The sequence below is a fragment of the Thunnus thynnus genome, chromosome 22, assembly GCF_963924715.1.
Source record: "Thunnus thynnus chromosome 22, fThuThy2.1, whole genome shotgun sequence".
Taxonomy (NCBI): Eukaryota; Metazoa; Chordata; class Actinopteri; order Scombriformes; family Scombridae; genus Thunnus; species Thunnus thynnus.
Window position 1 is genome coordinate 16,714,537 of NC_089538.1, and position 22,217 is coordinate 16,736,753.

The following is a 22,217-nucleotide window of genomic DNA, read 5'->3' on the forward strand; positions in this document are numbered from 1 at the left end:
AGAGTTTGCCAGCTAACCGTGAGCTTGTGGTAAGCTGATCCCTCAAACAGCGAACATGATACTGTCTGAGGGTGGTTCATTATCTGAAGGGAACAACGTCCCAATCCACCGGTTAATGATACCTGGAAAGAACATCTCATTACACAAATAATCTCCAGACAGCTTTTCACTTCACTCCTCGAAGTGTAAAGGAGCTTGTTGCTCTGACTCACTTATTAATTCACACGGAGGGGATTTCCCCTGGAAAGGTTGTAATGTCAGGAAACCAGGTAGTGACACAGGACTACAGAAGAAACGTATACTAATGCCATCAGATCTACTGACTTCTAAAAATGTCCCTCTGGGTTCCTGATACTTCTTAAAAAGCCTTAAGAAGAAATGAGATCTCCTGAATACTCAGGAATACACCTGATAGAGTCCTTTTGATTTCCTCACATTTATAAAGAAATCTTGAAGGAGTGGAAAATGCCGTGGGTTGGATGGTGTATGAAACAAGACTGGGTCAAAACCTGGTGGTCAATGTGTGAAATTGTGGCCAGTTGGTTACAGGAATAGTCAGTGATAGTGTCTATAATGTGAATTTCTGGATAATAAGTAATAATCCCAGTAATATTTGTTGGTAAAATGTACTGAAGTAGCTTATCACATGACATGGTTGAGCAACGTTTGAGTAAAAAAAAAAAAGGTTATAAATGCAGTTGCAAGAACAATACTTTCCCTCATATCTTGGGATGTTTGATTTGAAAGAGAACTTAAACTTCAAATCCAAACGCGCTGCTGAGCGTCTCTCCTGCCGGCTGCTGACAGCGCTGTCAGTCGGAGAGTCGATCACACCGGACAGTAGAGGAGGAGACGGTAGAGACGCTGTTATGTTACTGTTATCTGTTTAAACAGGAGTTCAGCCGACTTCACTGCGTTTAACACCACAGCTGAGAGCGTCAAGAGTTCAGAGCAGGAAACACACAGTCGCTCTGTGTCACGCTGCTGTCCTCCGCTTCCATCATCTCGCGCCGATTCATTTTGAAAGAGCAACAGCTAATGGGGAGACTACAACGCTTGGCCGGCTGACCAATGGTATAACTTCATCACTTACTCAGGCGCTCACTCATCAGACATCACTGATCTGTGGCCAGTCCAGCCACTAAAGGACCATGAAGCTTTACGTAAAAGTTCCACAAAACTGTTAAGAGTTAAAAAAGCTTTCATCCTTTCACTTGTTTTGAAAAATAAAAAAACAGACCTGACTCGGTTGAATTGACTTTTTAAAATCATACTTACAACGTAGGCAAATATTTCATGCGATATCCAACACGGACACATTTCTGACATAACGACTGTACATCTGTGCCAATTTGAAATGAGGATTTCAGTCCAAATACAGCCTGCTTGAATAGACACCGTCCACATTTGATTTGTATTATGAACAAATGAAGACAGTAGAGCTGAAACGATTAGATGATTCATCAATTAATCGATCTACAGAAAATTAATCAGCAAATGATTGATCAAGTATTTAAGTAATTTATCCAAAACAAATTCCAAACATTTTCTCAATTCAGCTTCTCAATTGCGAGAATTTGCTGCATTTTTTTGTCTTTCGTGATAGTAAACTGAATATTTTTGGGGTCTGGACTGGTCGGTCAAACAAAACAAGTGATCTGAAGAAACAACCACGGACTTTAACACATTCTAACAAGTATTTTTCAATATTTTATTTTTTATGTACCAAAAGATTAATCAATTAATGGATAGAGGAATTCAGCAATGATGAACATAATCTTTAATTTGCAGACCTATAAGGCTCAATATACTTGTTACTTTGGCTACAAAGTTGCTGTGAGATTAGGGTTTAACGTAACACTAATCTTGCCAGAGAAAAAAAACACTCTTCTTCTCCAGGCACTAACAGAAAAAAATGTCAATTAAAATGATTTAGTTGGGCATATTAATGGTTAAAAATGGTGACAAGTTTCACACTCATGAGGTTTTTATCAGGTAGGAGATCACTGAAAAAGACTGATTACTCCTTATACTCTATTTAGAAAATTCACCAGAATTTAACACTAATCTGTTTTATTCTGCCTAATGAAAGAGCCAAAACTGACAATAAATTATAGAGTTTAAGTGTTGCTTAGGAATGTGAATTGAATTGTCATGATAATTCTGTTTAAAATAAGCGGAAACGATTTATTTGATGTCTGCACAGTAAATTCATATCTATTCATGTCTATCTATTCTTTTTGCAGTTAGAAGGATAATTCACATCTCAAGCAGAGCAAAAATGTGACTGAATAGTTTAGAAGAAAGTCAACTAAGCTATGAGTGAAACAATAAGGTTTTTGATCATGTAACATATAACATAGGATTTTAAAAAACGGAGAAATACATGGTGGACATTTCCAAATGTTCCATTTTTGAAAAATGTTTGGTGGGATTTAAATTGAAAACTTGACTGGATGTGGAGAAAGTTAATAAACCGTCAAAACCAGATGATCAGATCTGCTCCCATCTTTGGCTTGTGAGTTATTAAACTACTGAGAATTTAAATATGAGTCAAATCTTTTTACCTGGCTGGTTTTCTAAGGGGTTTTCATTTATTGTAAGTTTGTTTTCTCCCTTTTACCTCGGATCTCCTTTTAATGAGTCAAAAATAATTTGTGTTCATATAAAATACAGCTGACTCATGTTCACAAACTCTCCGCTGACCTCCTTTAGGCTCCCATAAGATCCCCAAGTCTCTAATATTATGCAGACTATCTTGATGGAGCACCTAAAACACCACGGCCAACACTGTTATTAGATATTCATTGAGATTCAGATATTCATTCTAGTGCTATTAGGTATACTAGATATTCAGATAACCATATATGTGTGTCAAATGTATCTATTCCAAGCTAATCTTAGCCGTGATGTAATTTAAACCTCTACTTGGTTTTAAAGGTTTTAATGAAATCCCCCGTCAGCTGCTGAATATGCAGCACACGTTTACTTTATGTCACCTGTGTCTATTGAATCAAGAGATCTCCGTATCTCTCTTCTTCTTCTCACCCCACGGCGATGGATGGGGAAGTAAATTTTGTCGTTTGTATGGTGAGTGTCCCCGGCGTGCGCTGAGAGGTAAAGCTAACACACACAGTATGTTGGGGACGAGGGGAGGGGAGGACGCAGGGGGATAGTCCTGTCTGAGAGGATACTGCTATTGAGTTGCAAATGAGCTTGTAATTAGCCCCTACATATTTGCCTGGAGGGAATTAGTGTGTGTGTGTGTGTGCGTGTGTGAGTCATTGTGTGGTTTTTAACCCATTTTTCTCAGAATAGGAGTTGACGGTGATAAGCAGATAATACTAATTACTTCTCCTCCCAATTGCTTGTTAATTGTGCTTGGTGTGGATTTATACAGCATGGTAATACCCCCCATTCCACACACACACACACGCATACGTGCACACACACACACACACACAGATGCATGCCCCCTGCTTTGCCTGTTGGCAAAATCAACAGGTCATCTTTTTAAGCAGGAGGCTTCTGTTTAAGCCACTAATTAATTATGCCAAGTGGGGCTCTATGGGTCCAGCCAATCAGACAGTGTGTGTGTGTGTGTGTGTGTGTGTGTGTGCATTCATTTGCAGTTGCCAACAAGTATTTTCAATCGGATCTTGAATTAAAACACAATACAGTAACAAAAAAATACATTCAGTGGAACTAAAGGTTTATATCTGCTGAATAGAGAATTTGTCACCTGATGTGAATTAAATTAATTGAATTATTACAGACAGCACTCGTTATAGTTAACATTATATTATACTAAATCTGGAAGTGGGATTTTACAAAAGTGTCAATGATCCTTTGTCACCACTGCAAGGCTACAGCAGGGCCTCCATCTAAACCTGATTGGGGATCAAGCCCTTCCCAGAATCAGAAGACTAGCAAACATAAGCTGTGTCCCAGTTCCTGGGATGGATCCCCTAAAGTCTGCATTTATAGGCCAATCCAAGGCATCGGTTTCTCAGTTTGTTCTTGTTAGCAGCTTGGACATGTTAATCATGTTAATCATTGAGATGGAGCATTGTTGTCCGTCCTGTGTTGAGGATGAGAACCACTAAAGGGAAACTTCCTGATTGTAATCTTGGAAATTTGACTCACAGAGTTAACGAGCAGCACCTGAATGGTCCGTTAGATTCGGTCTCTGCCATTTGGCATTCAGGGAGGTTCTTAGAAGGACCCGCAATGCAGTGCCACATCCTTTGGAGGATCCAGCCGCTCCCTGCATTGGGACACAGCCAAAAAAAAAGACACATTCATGCCTTCATACACCTCATCCAACCTGCATGTCTTTGGATTGTCAGAGGAAACCCATTAAAAAACCAGGAGAACATTTGGACTCCACACAAGTGGAATATAATGGAGCATTTATCTAAAACCTACCATATAGGGTTCATTTTCCCTTTAAGGCAGCTGCTAAACATGCACCTGTACCAATCAAAACATTTATTGCACCTATTAAACATCCATTCAGTGGTCATATAAATAGTTTTGAGCGTTCATTTAATGCATGTCTTGTCATTTTTGACACAGAAGTGACACAGAACTATTTTCTGCACGAAGATGCCAGTTAAGCATCATTAAAGTAGCAGTGAAAGGAGGTGCCATGCTGACAAAACATAGCCAAGACGTAAATACATGAAAACAGCATCAGACGATCAGCCTTGAGAGATTGTACATTTCAAAATCTTGTGTTTTACAAAGATATATAACCAACCCCCTGACCCCCACCCCTCCGCAAACACGTACATCATCTGTTCATCCCATCAACCATCTTATCATTCCTCCTGTCCTAACGGCTTGAGAGAGCTTAAGCAGATTTTGGTTCAGTCTGCCCTTAAAGTGTTAAACAGATTGGGTAGTGGGGATTTCTTGTAATGAAGGTGAGCGTGTGTGTGTGTGTGTCGTGGTGGTGGTTGGTGGCGCAAAGTGTCTGAAACTTGGAAGGTTTAGATAAGCTGTGAGCATGATCTTCACTGAGCTCATTTCTCCCTTCTGTGCTGACACGCTGACACACACACACACACACACACACAGTAACACAGCAGCAGCAGCACTTACCCCCCCCCCTTTCCATTAGCCCACCGATCCCACGTGGTATTTTTAATCTAGATTTAGGATCTAACATGTATCAAATGATTGCCCTCTGCTTCTAAAGTAATTCTATACACTTTCTATACAGTAAACTGTACAGCGTCTCAGGAACAGATTTGTAAAGCTTCCTCCATGGCTGGAGGGATAAGTCGATTAGTTAACCGAAAAATGTACTCATGTCAATTCTGTTAATTGATTCATTGTAAAGTAAAATTATTAAAGTCATTCATCCAATCAATATTTGCTGGTTTCAGGTTCTCAAATGTGATGATTTTTCTGTTTTATAATATTAGTACCTTGAGATTTTATAATGTTTTTTAGAGAAAAAAAAAGCTATTTAAAGATTTGAGCCCTAAGTGAAAATTCATAGAGAAAATTTCAGCAGATGCAGCCTTATCATACATAACATATGTGTATGCATGTGACACTATAAATGCATGTTTACAAGCAACTATTACACAGATTGTAATTGTCTTATTTGTAACTGTTATGGGTCCTTGGCTTTGATAAAATGCCACCAGCGACCGTCATTAATACAAACAGCTACCTAAAGAAGCTACAGTCATATTTAATATGTTGTGAGAAACTATTTTAGGTGACAAACTGTTTCATAAAACTGAACTGTAACATTTTGATTGCTTAAACAAAGAAAACAATTTTAAGGATTTCATTACAAAATCTACTCTGTAAATTTTTTAAATTTTTAAAAATCAGAGAAAACTACCCTGAAAAACATCTATTTTGTGAGTAATTCAATATTTGTAAGACTTTATGTTTTTATACTCAAAAGGTGTGTTCATTATAGAGACACCAAACTTGTTATTAGACTAAATTTTACATTTATTTTTTCTGCAGGATCATTTTGGATCATTATAAATCTGTGTATTTAAGTATGTAAAATGTGCTTTGACAATAATATAGAATTAACATTCAATGCCAATAAAGCTTATTGGAGTTGAGAAAGAAAATCATCTCCACAACACAAGAATGTAAAAGTACGACCACTCGATCGCTAACAGACTCAATCATGAAACTAAATAAAATAAAAAATATAATATAAAAATATTCTAATTAACTGCACTCACAAGTTGGGACTCCAGATGTTAATAGATCAGCTCTAAGTGTCTGGCAGGCTCATATCAGACAGATTTGTAGAGCGGATTTTAAACCCCTTCACCTTATTTTAAACCAGATGATCCTTAACCTGACTGCAACCTTTATACAAAGCCTCATATTCACTGCAGAGACTAATCTATGTCTGATTTAAGAAGCGTTTAATGTAGACTGTGAAGTGAAACTGCAAATCTAATATATATATATATAAATTTACATTCTTTATTCAGGCTCTAAAACTACAGCTGTGCACTGAAGCTTGGCAAAAGTGACGCATATTTCCCTTCAGGTTATATGTGCACATGACGTGTAACATGTTTGCATTATAGTTGACAGATGCTTTCAGGATCCTTAACCTGATTATTAAGAAAATTGTCTTAAGACTGATTAATGAGCTACCGAGATCAGAAGGATTGAACCGGGCAGCGGATCATTAATTCCGTGTCCTGGAGTTGCTCTGCCGCACATCGATGTCTTGGGGCGTTTTCATTATGTCTTGACCTGGCAAGAGGTCGCGGAGGATACTTTATAGGCGCGATGTCTGTTTTAATTACATGGGTATTAGCTGGTCGGGGATCGTTGCAGCTTTGTGTCCCGACGTGTCCTCTTGGCCAAATGTCGAGACACATGTGATACCGATTTTAATGACCGTGAATTGTGCCATGTGTGGCAGAGTATAACTGTTAACTATTGCAGGTTTTCAGGTTTTTGACCCATTCATGAGGTTTAAAAAAAACAAACATCTGAGCTGTTTTGGTTGCGCGCAACATCTCCACATTTGCTCCTCCTCGTCTCCTCCTGAGGCAGGTCTCCGTCTCCACCAGATCCGACCTTTTAAATAACCTATCCTTGCTTGTTTGCTCACTGCAGTCATCCTGGCAGTCAATGTATCCTCAGGCTAATAAGCCAAACAAGCTGATCAGCCAGTCACCTCTGTACACACTACCCCCCACTAAGAGGCTAATGGCCGGGACGTATAATCCTTCTCAAAACAACTACAGAGGTGCTAATTGTATCTAGCTATAAATACAAGTCGACTCCTTGTCCTCTTTCTTTATTCGTCTCAACTCCGGGAATCTGGAGCTGCCGTCGCCGCTGCCACTGAGCACCGGCTTCTCTGAAACATTTCCCCAAATACCTGGAAAGACTTAATTACATAAGAGAGGCAGCAGATAGATGCTGCAAGTGTCAATAAACCGGCAGTCATTTCAAAAAAGGCAGCGCGCTGCACCGGCTCTGAGTTTTACGCACGGTTGGGTTGGATACATCGTTTCATGCACCTTGTGAACATTTTATAACTTCTTCGTTGAGCTACAGAGAAGACACAAGGCGAGATGTTCCCACTGCCGATGTTCACGCCGGACCAGGTCGCTCGGGTGTGCGAGAACTTGGAGGAGACCGGGGATATCGAGCGCCTCGGCAGGTTCCTCTGGTCCCTGCCGGCCGCCGTCCCTGGCTCCGCGGGGGAAGCGCTGAACCGTCACGAGTCCGTGATGCGAGCCAGAGCCTTGGTCGCCTTCCACGGTGGAAACTTTGAGGCTCTTTACCAGATCCTCCAGAGCCACCGGTTTACGCGCGAGTCGCACGCCAAACTCCAGGACCTGTGGCTGGACGCGCACTACCGGGAGGCGGAGAGGCTCCGGGGGCGGCCGCTGGGCCCGGTGGAGAAGTACCGGATCCGCAAGAAGTTCCCCCTTCCCCGCACTATCTGGGACGGCGAGCAGAAGACCCACTGTTTTAAGGTAGATACCCTGCTGATGACCCATGCTGTAGAGTTATAATTTGACCCGCATGACAGGGTGATGTGGTGGGACTTTCTGACACTTGGAGGACTTAAACAATTAAAAATTTTCCCCTCGTGACATCAAATTATAACATTCATTTAGATTATATGAGATTGTATGAGATGACATTGTAAACTTCACTTGTAAAAGGTGCTTTTTAACCTGTGACTGCTGTATCAAGCAGCCTGGTCTTTGAGCTCTTAAGATGATAATGGTCCAGAGCCTATGGTGATCCTCCTGCCTTCTGCCATGAAGTAGTTAAACTACTTTAGGCATGGTGTCCTGTTGCAAGATCAGAGGTCTCATACGAGCCAAGAGACTATTTTCTGATCGGGATACTCCTCCTGCTTTGACATACTGTTGTACAAGGTCAGGAACATTTATTGTCTGGCTTCCCCAGGTGCCAATATGTCTAATCTTCCACTGATCTGTAACTTGTCCGACCAACTTATCTGATTTATAAACTAACACATGCAGTAGGCCTAACATGTCTGTTGGCTTTACTGCACCTACCACTGACATAATTTATCTATAAGTCTAATAATTTTAATAATAATGATATATTGCATTTATAGGGCGCTTTTCAAGATACTCACGTGTTGAAAATGTCACTTAAGCATAGAATTACATAATTTTGAATTTTTTTTTTTTTGGCTGTAACTTTTACTATGAGCAAAGGGCAGATTCCCCTACAAGGCTCATTAAAGTTTAATCTTCTCTTTAATTACTAGCTATTCTAATGAATACCAATCAGACACAGACAGTAGGTCAAGGTGCTCTGCAGGAGTATAAATGAGCCACCATTTTACCGTCTCAGTGTAGCGTCACTGCAGCAATTTTAACAATGTCATTGGATCACCTGCAGACTGTAGAGCTGGACGATTGTACACTCTGCAGTGAGTTGCAACACCACTGGTGTCCAGTTTACAAAACTATTCTTCCTGTTGTCAAGTAATAACCTGTAAAGTCATGCTGAGCACAGAGCATCTTAAGCATCACCATATAACCACAAAATACAGAAACATTTCAATTTTTCAGTATCATGAGTTAGTGGTCATTTTTGGAAGCAAACTGATCTATAACACCGCACATTTGTCAGATTTTATGAGAGAAGAATGAGCTACAAACCAGGAGAAAAAAAGTAGTTGCTTACAGGATTCAAAGTTTGTAAAATAGTGAATATAAGGCAATGAAGTATGCAAGCACTTTGCCTCTTGTGTGTGTGCGATTATGTGTTTGATCTCCCTCATGTGGTGGGGTGAAGTATTGTTCATAAGTCTAGTTAATCTTTAATTCTGAACCTCAAGAGGGATAGCCTGTCCAGCAGCCCATTAAGCCCCTTAACATGATCCAATTTAGTGGATATACATGGTTATGTATACTTCTAATGTAGATTGTGATCATCTATTTATAAATCCAGTCTAATACGATTATACTGAGCATCATATGAAACTGATAAGATTATTGTTGTTTAATAGGATCATATCGAAACAACACTGACCATATCGTTGTGCCACCGTTTGGTGTCTTTCCAAAGAGCTATCAAAAAAAACAGTTTCGTTTTGTTTTGTGCATTGCATATGTACTGAGACACTTAAACTAAGTGTGGCAGTCTAAATATTCCTTGTGCTTCTGTGTTTTTCCAGGAGAGGACTCGCAGTTTGCTGAGAGAGTGGTACCTCCAAGATCCCTACCCCAACCCGTCCAGGAAACGCCACTTGGCCCAGGCCACGGGACTCACACCCACACAAGTTGGCAACTGGTTCAAGAACCGCCGCCAAAGAGACCGTGCTGCATCCGCAAAAAACAGGTATGTCAAAAGTTTGTTTATACTGTTTATGACTAAAAGGGAGAAAATAGAAAGAAAATCTGGCTCCTGGAGACTGAAAATTTGTAGTTTAATCGAGTTGAAGACTAAACTTGTTGTGCACCAACTTTTCTCAGACATAATGTTTTATGAGCATGTGACAAATAAAACCTTTGAATCGTGAATCTTGAAACTCAAATGGCCTACAGTTAAATAAGTAAAGGGCTGTTAAAAGGCAAATAAATTGTATTATGATACAAAATAATGAGGGAAAATGCAAATGTGTGTCATACTTTTTTAACTTTCCTCTGCCCATCAAAGCATGACTCGACCAATAAGATAAAATCAGCCTCCGCAGCAGCTCTGCCACATTTACTGTTCAACTAAACCTGCCGTTTGTGACTTGAAGACTTATTCTTATCTCTCTCTCTCCCCCCCCCCCAGACTGCAGCAGGATTCCTCCCTCCTGCCCTCTGAGAGCTCCCCTGAAAGCTCCCATCAGGAGCGTCGCCATCACCCCCACTTGCTGCCTACCTCCCCTCGCCACTTGGGCAGCCCAGAGGCCAGCGACAGTAGCACAGGCACCGAGCACCGAGGAACAGGCGCCTCCACCCCGGAGATCTCCGTCAGCAGCGACAGCGAGTTCGAGTCTTGAGATGACAAACTCTTTTCAAGGACAGATTCTCATTCCCTGCGGAGGAGAGAGCAGCGTCTGTCATCAGCCCCGCGGAAATCTTAAAGATACTTGAACTGTCTGTAGCTGCGGACACACTGGAGCTGTTCTCGGCGGGAGGAGCGCAAGAATGAGGCCACTTGATGTGGCTGTGAGTGGACAATATGAGGGAATGATATGCAAAAACATTATGCACTTAAAAAAAAAGCACCATGGCCCATGACCTTGACTGTTATATCAATCAACTTACTGCTGACCATAACTCAGTACTGTAGCTAGGCAAACATCCAACGGATACATTTACATGAACAACAGTCTTTTCAACACTCAGGCAAAGTATTTATAGAAATAATGCCAATGGTCTTTAGATAACGTGAATAATGATAATGTACGTTTTATACTGGATTCAGTAAATATTTTGGGATAGATCATTTTCTATTAGTTTTTATGTGAACTATGTAATACATCTGTATGGAAGTTGTGCAGACACACTGAATAATGCCTTGAGTAGGCTATTAATATATGTGACCATGTTTACATGCACATTAATACTTTGATTATTATCATGAAAACAACTTAATTGGCCTATTGAATGATAAAATACCTGTATTTATATAACGAGTTTAATATTATAACATAACACAATCAATGCACCTACGTTTTTGCACGATTAAAAACATAGTCTAGTTTCACACAGTATATTCACTTTGGCCATGCTGCAAAATGATTCCAGAGGCATGGCGAGCGCTGGAGAGAAATTAAGTTGAATCAAATTCATTAACATGAAAAATAATGAGTACAAATGTACAAAATCTCATCATCTGTTCATTGGAACTGTTAAACAGTTTCTGTAGACACATCCTTTGAGGCATGAAGTTTGTTATCAATCGTAATGTGGTTATTCAGAGTAATTAGGTTATAATGTGCATGTAAACATAGTGAATGAATGAAATGATTTCAACACATTTCACTGCCTTAAAAAGGAACGAAGGGCGTCACTCTTTTCCAATGCAATAATGAATAATAAAATACAGTAAGGTAAGACAAATCTATATAATGAATGGTGCACATGTGCTGCTTAATATACAAAACGTTTTTGTTACTAACTGTGTTTATATATGTAAGGCTTTTATGTAAATGCTCCTGAACTGCTCTGAAGATAAATTCCAGCAGGAGCTAAAAACACAAAAGATACAACTCAGAGAATGTAAAGCACTAATTGGTCTTAACTCAATGTGCCTATTACATTTGAGAACAGCGAGACCCTGATATGATTGTGTCGTCATGTGAGAACGACACACTCAAAAGCCTACTGTTTGCTGTCTTTCTTACAACCATCATTTCTCATTACACACTACTGCATTTCAATGAAATATGCATTTTGTAAATGTTTTATGTAAATAAATGAACCTATTTTTATCCAAACTTATACTGAATGTTTATTCCTCCTTGTTTCTTCCTTTTTTGTCCCTTCTACAAAGATTACAAAACACCATTATCTTTCACATATCTTTCCAGCCTCATCTAAATGCTTTTATCTGATTATCTTTTTGGTTGGTTATAATGGCCTATACATAGCTACAACATATTGCTTCATATATACAGTTAATTGTGCAAAACAGAGGCACAACAAGAGCTACAATAGAATTAGTCTCTAATCACAGCATGCTACCATTATGCCACACCTCCTATTTCCACACACTGACAAGTTGATGTCGGAGTTTGATCATTTTGTGGATTAAAAATGTTTTATCTGACAAAGAGTGACATGTCCCCCCACTGTGCGAATTGTCTCCAGAGCTTAGCCGTGAGATTGAGTGCAGATCGAAAGAAAAGTATTGAATGATGATGCACAAATTGTGTTATTTTAGTCTTTATCTAGCTTGTCAAATCAGAAAATCATCTATATTATAGCAGTGATTTACAAACCTTTTTTGGCATATCTCCCTGATATTCACCATGGTTCCCAGATGAATCATCTTTTTCACAGCAGACATTTTGAGCTGTCACTATATTAGATTATTTGCATTATTGATTCTTTTTTTTTTTTTTTTTGATTAGTTATTTGGTCTATAAAATGTCAGAAAATAGTGGGGGAAATGCCTGTTATACAGCCCCACAGCCCAAGGTCTTCAAATGTCTTGTTCTGCCCAACCAACAGTGGAAAACCCAAAAATATTCAGTTTACCATCACAGACGACAAAAAAAGTCCTCACATTTAACAAAGTTGGAACCAGTAAATTAAATTTGGGGCATTTTTGCTTAAATAATGACATAAACGATTATTTGACCATCAAAATAGTTGACAATTCATTTTCTGTTGATTGACTAATTGATTAAGTCAATCCTAATCATTGCAGCTTTAAATGTGAGTAGCTTACAATGTTCAGTCTCCTTTTAAGCTAGTTTTCAGCTAGTCCCCTGAGAAAAATATCTGTCTCTTTAGCTGCTAAATCATCAGCTAAATATAGCTGCATACAGTGGGTTTATCAGACCTTTAAGTTGTGCCTTTTGTAATCATTAGTTTCACGTTCAAGACTTTTCATTAGTTAACCACTAGCTAGCATAACTTTCAGGTCACTGGCACCTGTATCCCTGCAGATGAATACAAGCCAAACTTTGTAAAAAAAAAAACAACCCACAGGTTGTTTGAGAATACTTACCACTGATATGAAGACATTTCTTGATTCTCAAAACATTCCTCTATCCAGCTTCTACGAAAAATATCCAGTCTACTGCACATTGAAGAAAATATTTTAACTCTTTTCACAAGTTGCAACCGTTTGCTGAACCAAAACAAAGATGGCAGCCGGAAGTTGCGTCAGACGTCTTTTTGCTCCCAACGGTTGAAAAAAAACAACTCGACGACTCAACGGTCAGAAACAACAACAATGAGCATTTTTGGGTAAATTACCATTCGTTTTCAACCACGCAACACGGGAAAGTTTAATAATATGCTAAATGAACTTAGCCATAAAGTTTTTTCTTGTTTTGGTGATGAATGTTCAAGAGTCTCCTCTGGTCATCACCTCTAACTTGGGAAATGTTTCTTTATGACCCTTTTCATAGCAGACATTGAACTGAATGGAGCCATCGTTAATATTATTATTCACACCTGTGCTTTTCCTGCTTTGACAAGTCAAAATGTCTGCTGTGAAAAGGTTTTTATAGGTCTTATAGGACTATCTTACTAGAAATGCCACAAGTTGGTACATGTACTGTCAGATTGATTTAGCAACTGTTTTTATCTATAATTATGACATTACAGCTGTGAAAATGCCCCATACTTTATATAAATGCCATTTTTATTGAAGCAATTCAAAATACTTAAATTACAATGACAAAAACATAAAGGTGCATAGACACAAAAAATCTAAATAACAATGACAGATAATTAATAGTCACATAGGCAAGGAACACTTCCTGTTTCCCTAAAAAAAAAAAAAAAAAAAAAAGTCTAGTAGATCTCACTCCTCCCTGGCCACAAAAAATGGGCGTCCTCACATTTAGTAAGCCCGCCCACGCTGGAAGGAGTTGCAAGAAATCTATGCTTACCTGTCAGTTGTAGACACTGCTAAATTCATGCGTAATAATCCTGAATTGGTTATTTGTTAGCCGGACCCCTGTCCTGACAGGAGGAAGTAGGCTATCTTGAGCTGTTTGTAGCATTTGTTTAAGCATGGACAGCCAGGGGAGGAAAGTGGTGGTCTGCGACAATGGGACAGGGGTAAGTCAAGAGTCTAAAATGTCAAAATTGAAGAATACAGTAGCTTGACAGCCTATTAACAGTATCAGTTATTGTCTGTCTTCTTATCCAGTAGATATCAGCTCATATTGAAAATGTTATCTTCAAGCTATCACACTCTTTGTGCAAGCCACATGTTCTTTTTAAGAGTTTTTCTTATCTAAATCTACACCAGGTATGCTACATATCTGTGTTTTATTTTATAGTCATTGCTCTAAAAGTAATATATTTGTTTCTGGATCATTTAGTGACAAACAGCTGAAAGAGACCAGGGTGTGAATCTGTGTGCATGTCTGATTCCACATCTGTCTGGACTTGTCACTCTGCCTCTGCATGCACACACCACCACCATAAATGGTTGTGATGCTTTGAACTGCACACGCATTGGGTGAAAAGCAGGAAGTGCGATATGAGGCGCTAAAATCTCAGGAGTGGCTCTTCACTTCTGTACTGTGGCATTAAATATTGATATCCAGGCATTGAAGCTTGGACAAAAATGAGGTGTGAACCGTACTTGCAGTTAGAAAGTGGTAGTGGCCTAGTTTTGTCTTCACCTGCAGCCTTTGCTTGGAATGTATTTCATCCCTTCAGGCTAAGGAATGTATCTATGGCCACAAAGACAAGCTGAGACACAACAGTATAAGGTGTAGTCATGACAGGCAGAGAAACAGAGCACTCTGCAGATAATTGCGTGCCATTTAAAGGCAATGTAGCATTATATTTATTTCCCTGTGCTTGCCAAATGAATTATTCCACATGCTTTTAAAAATGCAATGGCATTAGTCTGATAAATGAAAGACAATCTGGTAAAAGCACCATAATAATACACTATGGGTCAGTTTCCTGGATACAGATTAAGCCTAGTCCTGGATTAATAAACTGAATGGAACTGATTTGACAACAGAAATTATCCATACTTAAGTCAGTCTAGTGCAGGAGTAGTATTAATGTGTGGCAGTGATTAAGGGCTACACAAACAAACTTTCAGTTTCAGTCAACATTCAAAAAAGGAGAACTTCATATCTGTAAAAAAAAATCTTCATATGTTTCATTCTCACATCCCTCTCCCAGTTTGTCAAGTGTGGTTTCGCTGGATCCAACTTCCCTGACCACATCTTCCCTGCCATGGTGGGTCGACCGGTCATTCGATCGAGCACCAAAGTGGGCAACATCGAGATAAAGGTGAGGTCAACCTGCTCATTGCTCATTCACTGAACCTGGAAGCAGAAGCCAGTCTGACTGTGTTTTGGTTGTCATCTTTTAACAGAATGAAACATAAGGATTTAAACAAATCCTTTGCATAACATAATTATAAAACTAGGTATTACTTATCAAAACTTCTAGTTTCACTAACAGTCACCAACTTTTATACAGCCTCTTATTACAAAATGATTACAGCCTCATCTGTGTGTTGATGTATTCTATAAAAAGCAAAAGAAATGATTAACTGGTAAGTCTGGACAAACACTACAAGATTTGCTCAGCTAGTTAAACACCTGACGTACCTCTGCTCCCTCAGCTCTTCTTATCTCGCAGCTCATACGCATTAAAGTGTCTTAGAACTGTACACCTGTTAGCTTCCTAAGACACAGTTAAGTTCATATGCTCATGTAACCCTTGAGTGCTCGTACAGGCTGAGGTCAAACAGATTATTCAGACCTTTTACCCTTTTAATCCTTTCAGGACTGCTCACCAGTATTTTGTGAGGCAGCAGTTCAAAGGGCAATGCATAAAAAACTAAGTTGTGAAAGCTGGACAGGTGCCTCTTTAGTAAAGATTATTTTTCACTTTCTATCATTTTAAAAAATGATCAATCCTATTCTTTGTAGGGCTGGGTATTCAACCTCAGTACTTTTGAGTGCCAAATAAAATGTGACTGTTGTATTAGTATCAAAAACAGTATTGAAAGTGGGCATCAAATGAATTGTCAGATTATTAGACAATTTTATGAGACTTATTTGCTTATATGAATCAGGAAACTTTGATAATTTTAGACTTCAGTTTTTGTTCAGATGCTTGTATTAAAACTGATGCATTGAGAAGTTCAGCATATTTTGTAGAAACACAATATTTATATTTCTCAACTAAAGTATAAAAAAGTATTTTTTTAAATACTTTGGCATTGAAAAGTATTGATTTTTTAAACAATACCCAGCCCTACTCAGTTTTTTTGTGATCAATTATTTGATTTTTCAGTAAGAAAACACAAACAAAAAAAGTTTCAGACAGAAATACAGTACATTCTGCTCTGCACCTCTTCTACAATGGCTGAACTCTTCCTGATATTTTTACCCAGGACCTGATGGTGGGGGACGAGGCCAGCGAATGTCGCTCCATGCTGGAGGTGTCATACCCCATGGAGAATGGCATGGTGCGCTGTTGGGATGACATGCTTCACCTGTGGGACCACACCTTTGGCCCCGAGCGCCTGGACATCAACCCTTCAGAATGCAAGGTACAGAGGATGTATACATTTAAAATTTTTGCCAAATGTATTTTGTTATTGTTAATGTATATAAAAGATAAAGGTTGCATCCAAATATTCTGTGCACCAATTTACTCAGTTGTATTTTATTTCCTCTTCGTCAAGATCCTGCTGACTGAGCCACCCATGAACCCCACCAAGAATCGTGAGAAGATTACAGAGGTCATGTTTGAGAAGTACCAGTTCCACGGCATCTACGTGGCAATTCAGGCTGTGCTAACTCTATACGCTCAGGGTAAGAAAACAACTTATTCATCTTTTGTATTTTTTTTTCATTTTTGCTTAGAGTGATTGACAAGATCAAACCTCTACCTTTGCATCGCACAAAGGACTTCTCTCTGTACTTGTCTTGTTAGATCTTAGTGCTGCATTTGACACCATTGACCATCACATCCTATTATAGAGACCGGAACATTTAATTGGCATTAAAGGAACTGCATTAAGCTGGTTTAAGTCTTACTTATCAGATTGATTTCGGTTTGTATACGTTAATGACGAAACCTCCATGCACGCAAAAGTTAGACATGGAGTTCCGCAAGGGTCTGTGTTTTGACCAATACTATTCACCTTAAATATGCTTCCTTTAGGTAATCTTATTTGGAAACACTTTGTAAATTTTCATTGTTATGCAGATGATACAATTATTTTTATCAATGAAGCCAGATGAAACCAATCAGTTAACTAAACTTCAAGCATGCCTTAAGTGCATAAAGACCTGGACGACCTGCAATTTTCTGCTACTAAACTCAGACAAAACCGAAATTATCATGCTTGGCCCTAAACACCTTAGAAACACATTATCTAATGATATAACTACTCTAGATTGCATTACCCTGGCCTCCAGCACCACCATAAGGAGAGGAGTTATCTTTGATCAGGACATGCCCTTCAACTCCCACATAAAACAATCTTCAAGGCCTTTTTTCACTTATGTAATATTGCAAAAATCAGGCACATCCTGTCTCAAAAAGATGCAGAAAAACTATTCCAGGCATTTGTTACTTCTACACTGGATTATTGCAATTCCTTATTATCAGGCTGCCAGAATAGAATTTAAAATCCTTTTCCTCACCTATAAAGCCCTTAATGGTCAGGCGCTTTCATATCTTCAAGAGCTCATAGTACCCTACCCTAGAACACTGTGCTCCCAGAAAGCAGGCTTACTTGTGGCTCCTTGAGTCTCCAAAAGTAGAATGGGAGGCAGAGCCTTCAGCTATTAGGCTTCTCTCCTGTGGAACCAGGCTTACCTTGTACCAGCCCCAAGTTATGCTAGTATAGGCTTAGACTTCTGGGGGACTTCCCATGATGCACTGAGCTCCTCTCCCCTTCCCCTCCTCTCCATCTGTACGCATTTATGTACCATCAATGCATGTTACTAACTTGGGTTCTTCCATGGAGTTTTTTTGCTTTCTCAACTGGATGGCGGACTTCCATGGACCATGGTTGCAAGCTCTGTGCTGCTGTGGTCCTGCGTGACGCTCACGCCTGCTATTATTATTATTAGTCATATTTCTATTGTAATTATTATTATTGTTGTTGCTGTGCTTCTCTGTGTGTCTCTCTCCCACTCTCTCTCAACCCAACCCTAGAGCCCAGTTCTTCCCGTTAAAGGGGAGTTTTTCCAAGTGCTTACTCATGGGGGAACGTTGGGTCTCTGTAAATTAAAGAGTACGGTCTAGACCTGCTCTATGTGAAAAGTGTCCTGAGATAACTTCTGTTATGATTTGGCGCTATACAAATAAAATTGACTTGACTTGAACTTCTCTTTCCTAGTCAATCTAAGCTCCAGGCTACTCTTCAATTCCTCTGTTCTGTCTGTTTCCTACTGATTAATGGATAAATTCCCTGATTATTATTTTTTGAACATTTCATTGGGAAACTATCTTATGTACAGGTTTGCTGACCGGTGTGGTTGTCGACTCGGGGGATGGTGTCACCCACATCTGTCCGGTGTACGAAGGCTTTTCTTTACCCCACCTCACACGCAGGCTGGACATCGCCGGACGTGACATCACACGGTACCTCATTAAGGTGAGCTGTGAAACTCAGTTTGAGTTTGAGATGTAGGTGTTTGAATATTGCAACCTTTTGACTGGCTATAAATGTGATACCCAACATACTTGGAAGGTAAAGCTGCATTCTCATCAGGAATTGTTTTTTTTCCCAGTTACTCTCTTTTTTTACTCCGAGCTTAACAAGTCACCTTTTATCTTCCTGCCATCAGCTCCTGCTCCTCCGTGGTTATGCTTTCAACCACTCGGCTGACTTTGAGACAGTGCGTATGCTGAAGGAGAAACTCTGCTATGTGGGATACAACATCGAGCAGGAGCAGCGTCTTGCCACAGAAACCACCTACCTGGTGGAGTCCTTTACTGTACGGTGAAAAACAAAATCCCAGGAAAGCATTTTTTCAAAAGTCATGCACTAGTAGTTTGACATTTTGCTTTCTTGCCAAGAGTTAGATGAAAGGATCGATACCACTCTTACGAAAGTGGCATCAATCTTCTCATCTACTATATTTCCCAATGTCAGACTACTCTTCTGGCATCACTGCGTGTAGAATTAGATTAAATTCTGTATATTATATTTAGCTGACTTGAGACTGAGTTAATTTTCCTAATGTGTTCATCCCATATCTCCCAGCTCCCTGACGGCCGGCAGGTGAAGGTGGGTGGAGAGAGGTTTGGGGCTCCTGAAGCCCTCTTCCAGCCTCACCTCATCAACATTGAGGGAGCAGGAGTGGCTGAGCTGCTGTTTAACACCATCCAGGCTGCAGACATTGACCTCAGGTCCGAGTCTCATTGCTACTGTCTTTACAAATCCTAAACAAATATAAACACAACAGTGAAACGTAGATCCCCTGGGGAAGATAGACAGGGAATGTAGACAGACAAAGCACTTCATTTTCCCATCTAATATGTTTTTTCCGTCTTTTTTTTTGCAGGGCAGACTTCTATAAGCACATTGTTCTGTCAGGAGGGACCACCATGTACCCTGGTCTTCCATCCAGATTAGAAAGAGAGATCAAGCAGCTCTACCTGGAGAGGGTGCTGGATGGAGACACTCAAAAATTATCTGTAAGAACTTCAAGATTATTCATGCTATTTATGATTTACAGGAGAGTCTATACCGGGATGTTAAATAAGATGTTACACAACTGCTGATAATGTATAAAACCTTTGCATAAATCTCATAAACCTTTAATGTAACGACAACATAATCTGTAGCATAAGCCATGATGTTAACATAATGCATTTTCCATTAATTTAATAAATGTTACATAGCATTGATGTAACAGCTTTTTTCATAATAATAATTGCATTTGTCCAAACAATCTCAGCTCAAGGTTCACTTACTGGCTTGTTATGGAGCTTTCAACCATATTGCATGGTCTTCATCAGCAGATAGATTTTGCTCAGCTGTCAGGTAAATGTCGGTGTTCAAACTTTGCTTTATTCTGAGCACCTCTAAGACCTCCAATAATATTAGCTCAAGGCCCACTTACTTGTTTGTTCTGGAGCTTTTGATGTATCACACAGTCACCAACATGAAGACTGAAAGCTCCAGAGTATGCTAGTAAGTGGACCTTGAGTTGAGAAGGTCAAAATCAAGAATAAATTGTCGAACACAATAATTACACTATTCGGTTTAATTATTACATTAATTAAGTCTTTTTCATAAGTGTATTTGGTGTTTTTTTTAACTATAGCACAGTAGTTAATGACCATTTTATGAAAAGATTTGGGTATACAATTTTGACTAGTTTTACCAATTTAACCAAATTGTAACAAATGTATACTTTTTCATTATTGCTAACTTAATTATTATTGTTTCTATAACTTAATATTATACTATAATAGATGCTGCATTTTTCGCAATAAAGAGTTTCAGTGGGTAACAGTTTAAAAGGTTTAAGGTTCAGTTTTATTGTAATGGAAAAGATATTTGCACTGCGTTTTAATGACATTTCCTGTCTCTTCTCTTCATCTCTGCAGAAGTTTAAGATTCGCATCGAGGACCCTCCCCGGCGTAAACACATGGTGTTCCTTGGCGGCGCTGTGCTTGCCAACATCATGAAAGACAAGGACTCCTTCTGGCTGAGCAGGGCGGAGTACCAGGAGAAAGGCCTGGGAGTGCTGCAGAAACTCGGAGGTGGAGTCAGATAAAAGCAAAGCTTATAAGGAAAATGTCACCCAGATATTTCAATTTTTATATTAAGTTCTCACTTCTAACAGTCTTGCATGCTGGATGAAAACATTTGTATTCCATTCTTCATCCTTGCATTAATCATTTAGTTGATTGACAGAAAATCGACAAGAGTTTTGATAACTGATTAACTTTTTAAGTCATATATATATATAAAGCAAAAATGCTTGTTTCAGCTTTTCAAATGTGAGGATTTGCTGCTTCTCTCTGTTTCATATCATTGTAAAGTAGATATATTTGGGTGTTTTGGATAAAACAAATGTAGCACACATTTTCCCTACTTTCTGACATTTTATCAATTACATGATTTATCTTTTATGTCAAGAACAATTAGTTGATATATGCTGGAAAACACCACTGGCTGGCTGATGTAGAAAATGTGAAATGTTAAACAACCATGAACCTGTCAAACTAGCCTCCGGGCAAAAGTGTTTTTCTCTGTTATTTTTGTTTTTATCATGCTACTGTCAAGATACATTTCTCAAAAGATTATTAAAGTATGCAAATTCTTCTAGTCTAGATATTTTTTTGCATTTGGACAGTGTTGTTTTTAATATTTTATAAGTCAAATGTAAGATGATTTTAAAAAAAGTGTCATCTTTTCAAGTTGCTTTTAAGTAAATTTTTTATCATACGTGCCAATTAAGTTTTGTGCAAAAAGTAAGAAGTGCTGTCTTTGATGTGTTTATAGCTTAAATAGAGAGAAAAATGTCAAATCTGTTAGGATCCCTAATTAAAAACCACAAACCTTTGATAAACAACCAGTTATTTAAAGATTGGAGTAGTGCAGAAGCAGGACTGAAACTGTGGTGTTGTTATTTGCTGCCCTCTGCTGTTGAGTTTTTGTAAGACATGACATCACAACATCCACAAACCCACTTCAATACAAAACCGGATGTAACAACATTGTGAACAGATATTGCAATTTTTTTTTTATTGCGATACTGAGTTACCTGACAGAATACAGTAATGTGTTTCTACACTGAAAAGAAATAGTGAGCTCTCACAATGAACACATGCTTCACGCGCACACACACATCACATTCGCAGAACCTTCACGTTAAATGAAAAAGCATGCAATTATGTTCAAAACACATCATAGTTCTCGAAAAAATGAACCTCCTCAGCCGATTAGAAACTCCAGATATGTTGAAAATCCATACTTAGGTTCGATATCTACCCAACAAATCGAAACAATTAAAAGTTAGTTTTAAATACACAATATGATAATTGATAATGACATTGAGTTGAACAGTCAGTTGATA

The 22,217-nt window shown here is 38.9% G+C and overlaps 4 protein-coding genes across 9 annotated transcripts in view; 2 read left to right on the top strand and 2 right to left on the bottom strand.

Moving 5' to 3' along the window:
* Positions 1-10,396, bottom strand: part of nit1 (nitrilase 1) — a 31,931-nt gene extending 21,535 nt beyond the window's left edge. The window contains exon 1 of one of the 2 annotated variants that reach the window (XM_067580247.1): positions 10,378-10,396. The gene's annotated coding sequence lies outside the window, so the exon portion shown is untranslated. Of the gene's footprint in view, positions 1-4,146; positions 4,233-10,377 lie in introns of those variants that run through there. The other variant, XM_067580246.1, reaches the window with a different exon arrangement.
* Positions 1-13,268, bottom strand: part of clcn3 (chloride channel 3) — a 79,252-nt gene extending 65,984 nt beyond the window's left edge. For 2 of the 3 annotated variants that reach the window (XM_067580230.1, XM_067580223.1), the window contains exon 1: positions 4,147-4,232. The gene's annotated coding sequence lies outside the window, so the exon portion shown is untranslated. Of the gene's footprint in view, positions 1-4,146; positions 4,233-13,179 lie in introns of those variants that run through there. The other variant, XM_067580225.1, reaches the window with a different exon arrangement.
* Positions 6,360-11,945, top strand: six7 (SIX homeobox 7). The gene is made up of 3 exons (XM_067580248.1): positions 6,360-7,994; positions 9,683-9,846; positions 10,288-11,945. Exons 1-3 carry the CDS (start codon positions 7,587-7,589, stop codon positions 10,496-10,498), a joined length of 783 nt encoding a protein of 260 aa, XP_067436349.1. The 5' UTR covers positions 6,360-7,586; the 3' UTR covers positions 10,499-11,945.
* A 70-nt stretch (positions 13,269-13,338) lies between the features above and the next one.
* On the top strand, positions 13,339-21,439 carry zgc:101810 (uncharacterized protein LOC493612 homolog). 3 transcript variants are annotated; one of them, XM_067580241.1, is made up of 10 exons: positions 13,339-13,421; positions 14,132-14,243; positions 15,333-15,443; positions 16,558-16,716; positions 16,852-16,981; positions 18,641-18,777; positions 18,971-19,120; positions 19,390-19,535; positions 19,691-19,823; positions 20,742-21,439. In XM_067580241.1, the coding sequence occupies exons 2-10, from the start codon at positions 14,196-14,198 to the stop codon at positions 20,910-20,912; spliced, it is 1,185 nt and encodes a 394-aa protein (XP_067436342.1). In that variant the 5' UTR covers positions 13,339-13,421; positions 14,132-14,195; the 3' UTR covers positions 20,913-21,439. The 3 variants fall into 3 exon arrangements, with proteins under 3 accessions (XP_067436342.1, XP_067436343.1, XP_067436341.1); XM_067580242.1 differs by lacking the exon at positions 14,132-14,243 and having other exon boundaries at positions 13,340-13,421; XM_067580240.1 differs by lacking the exon at positions 13,339-13,421 and having other exon boundaries at positions 13,802-14,243.
* Positions 21,440-22,217: the final 778 nt, after the last annotated feature.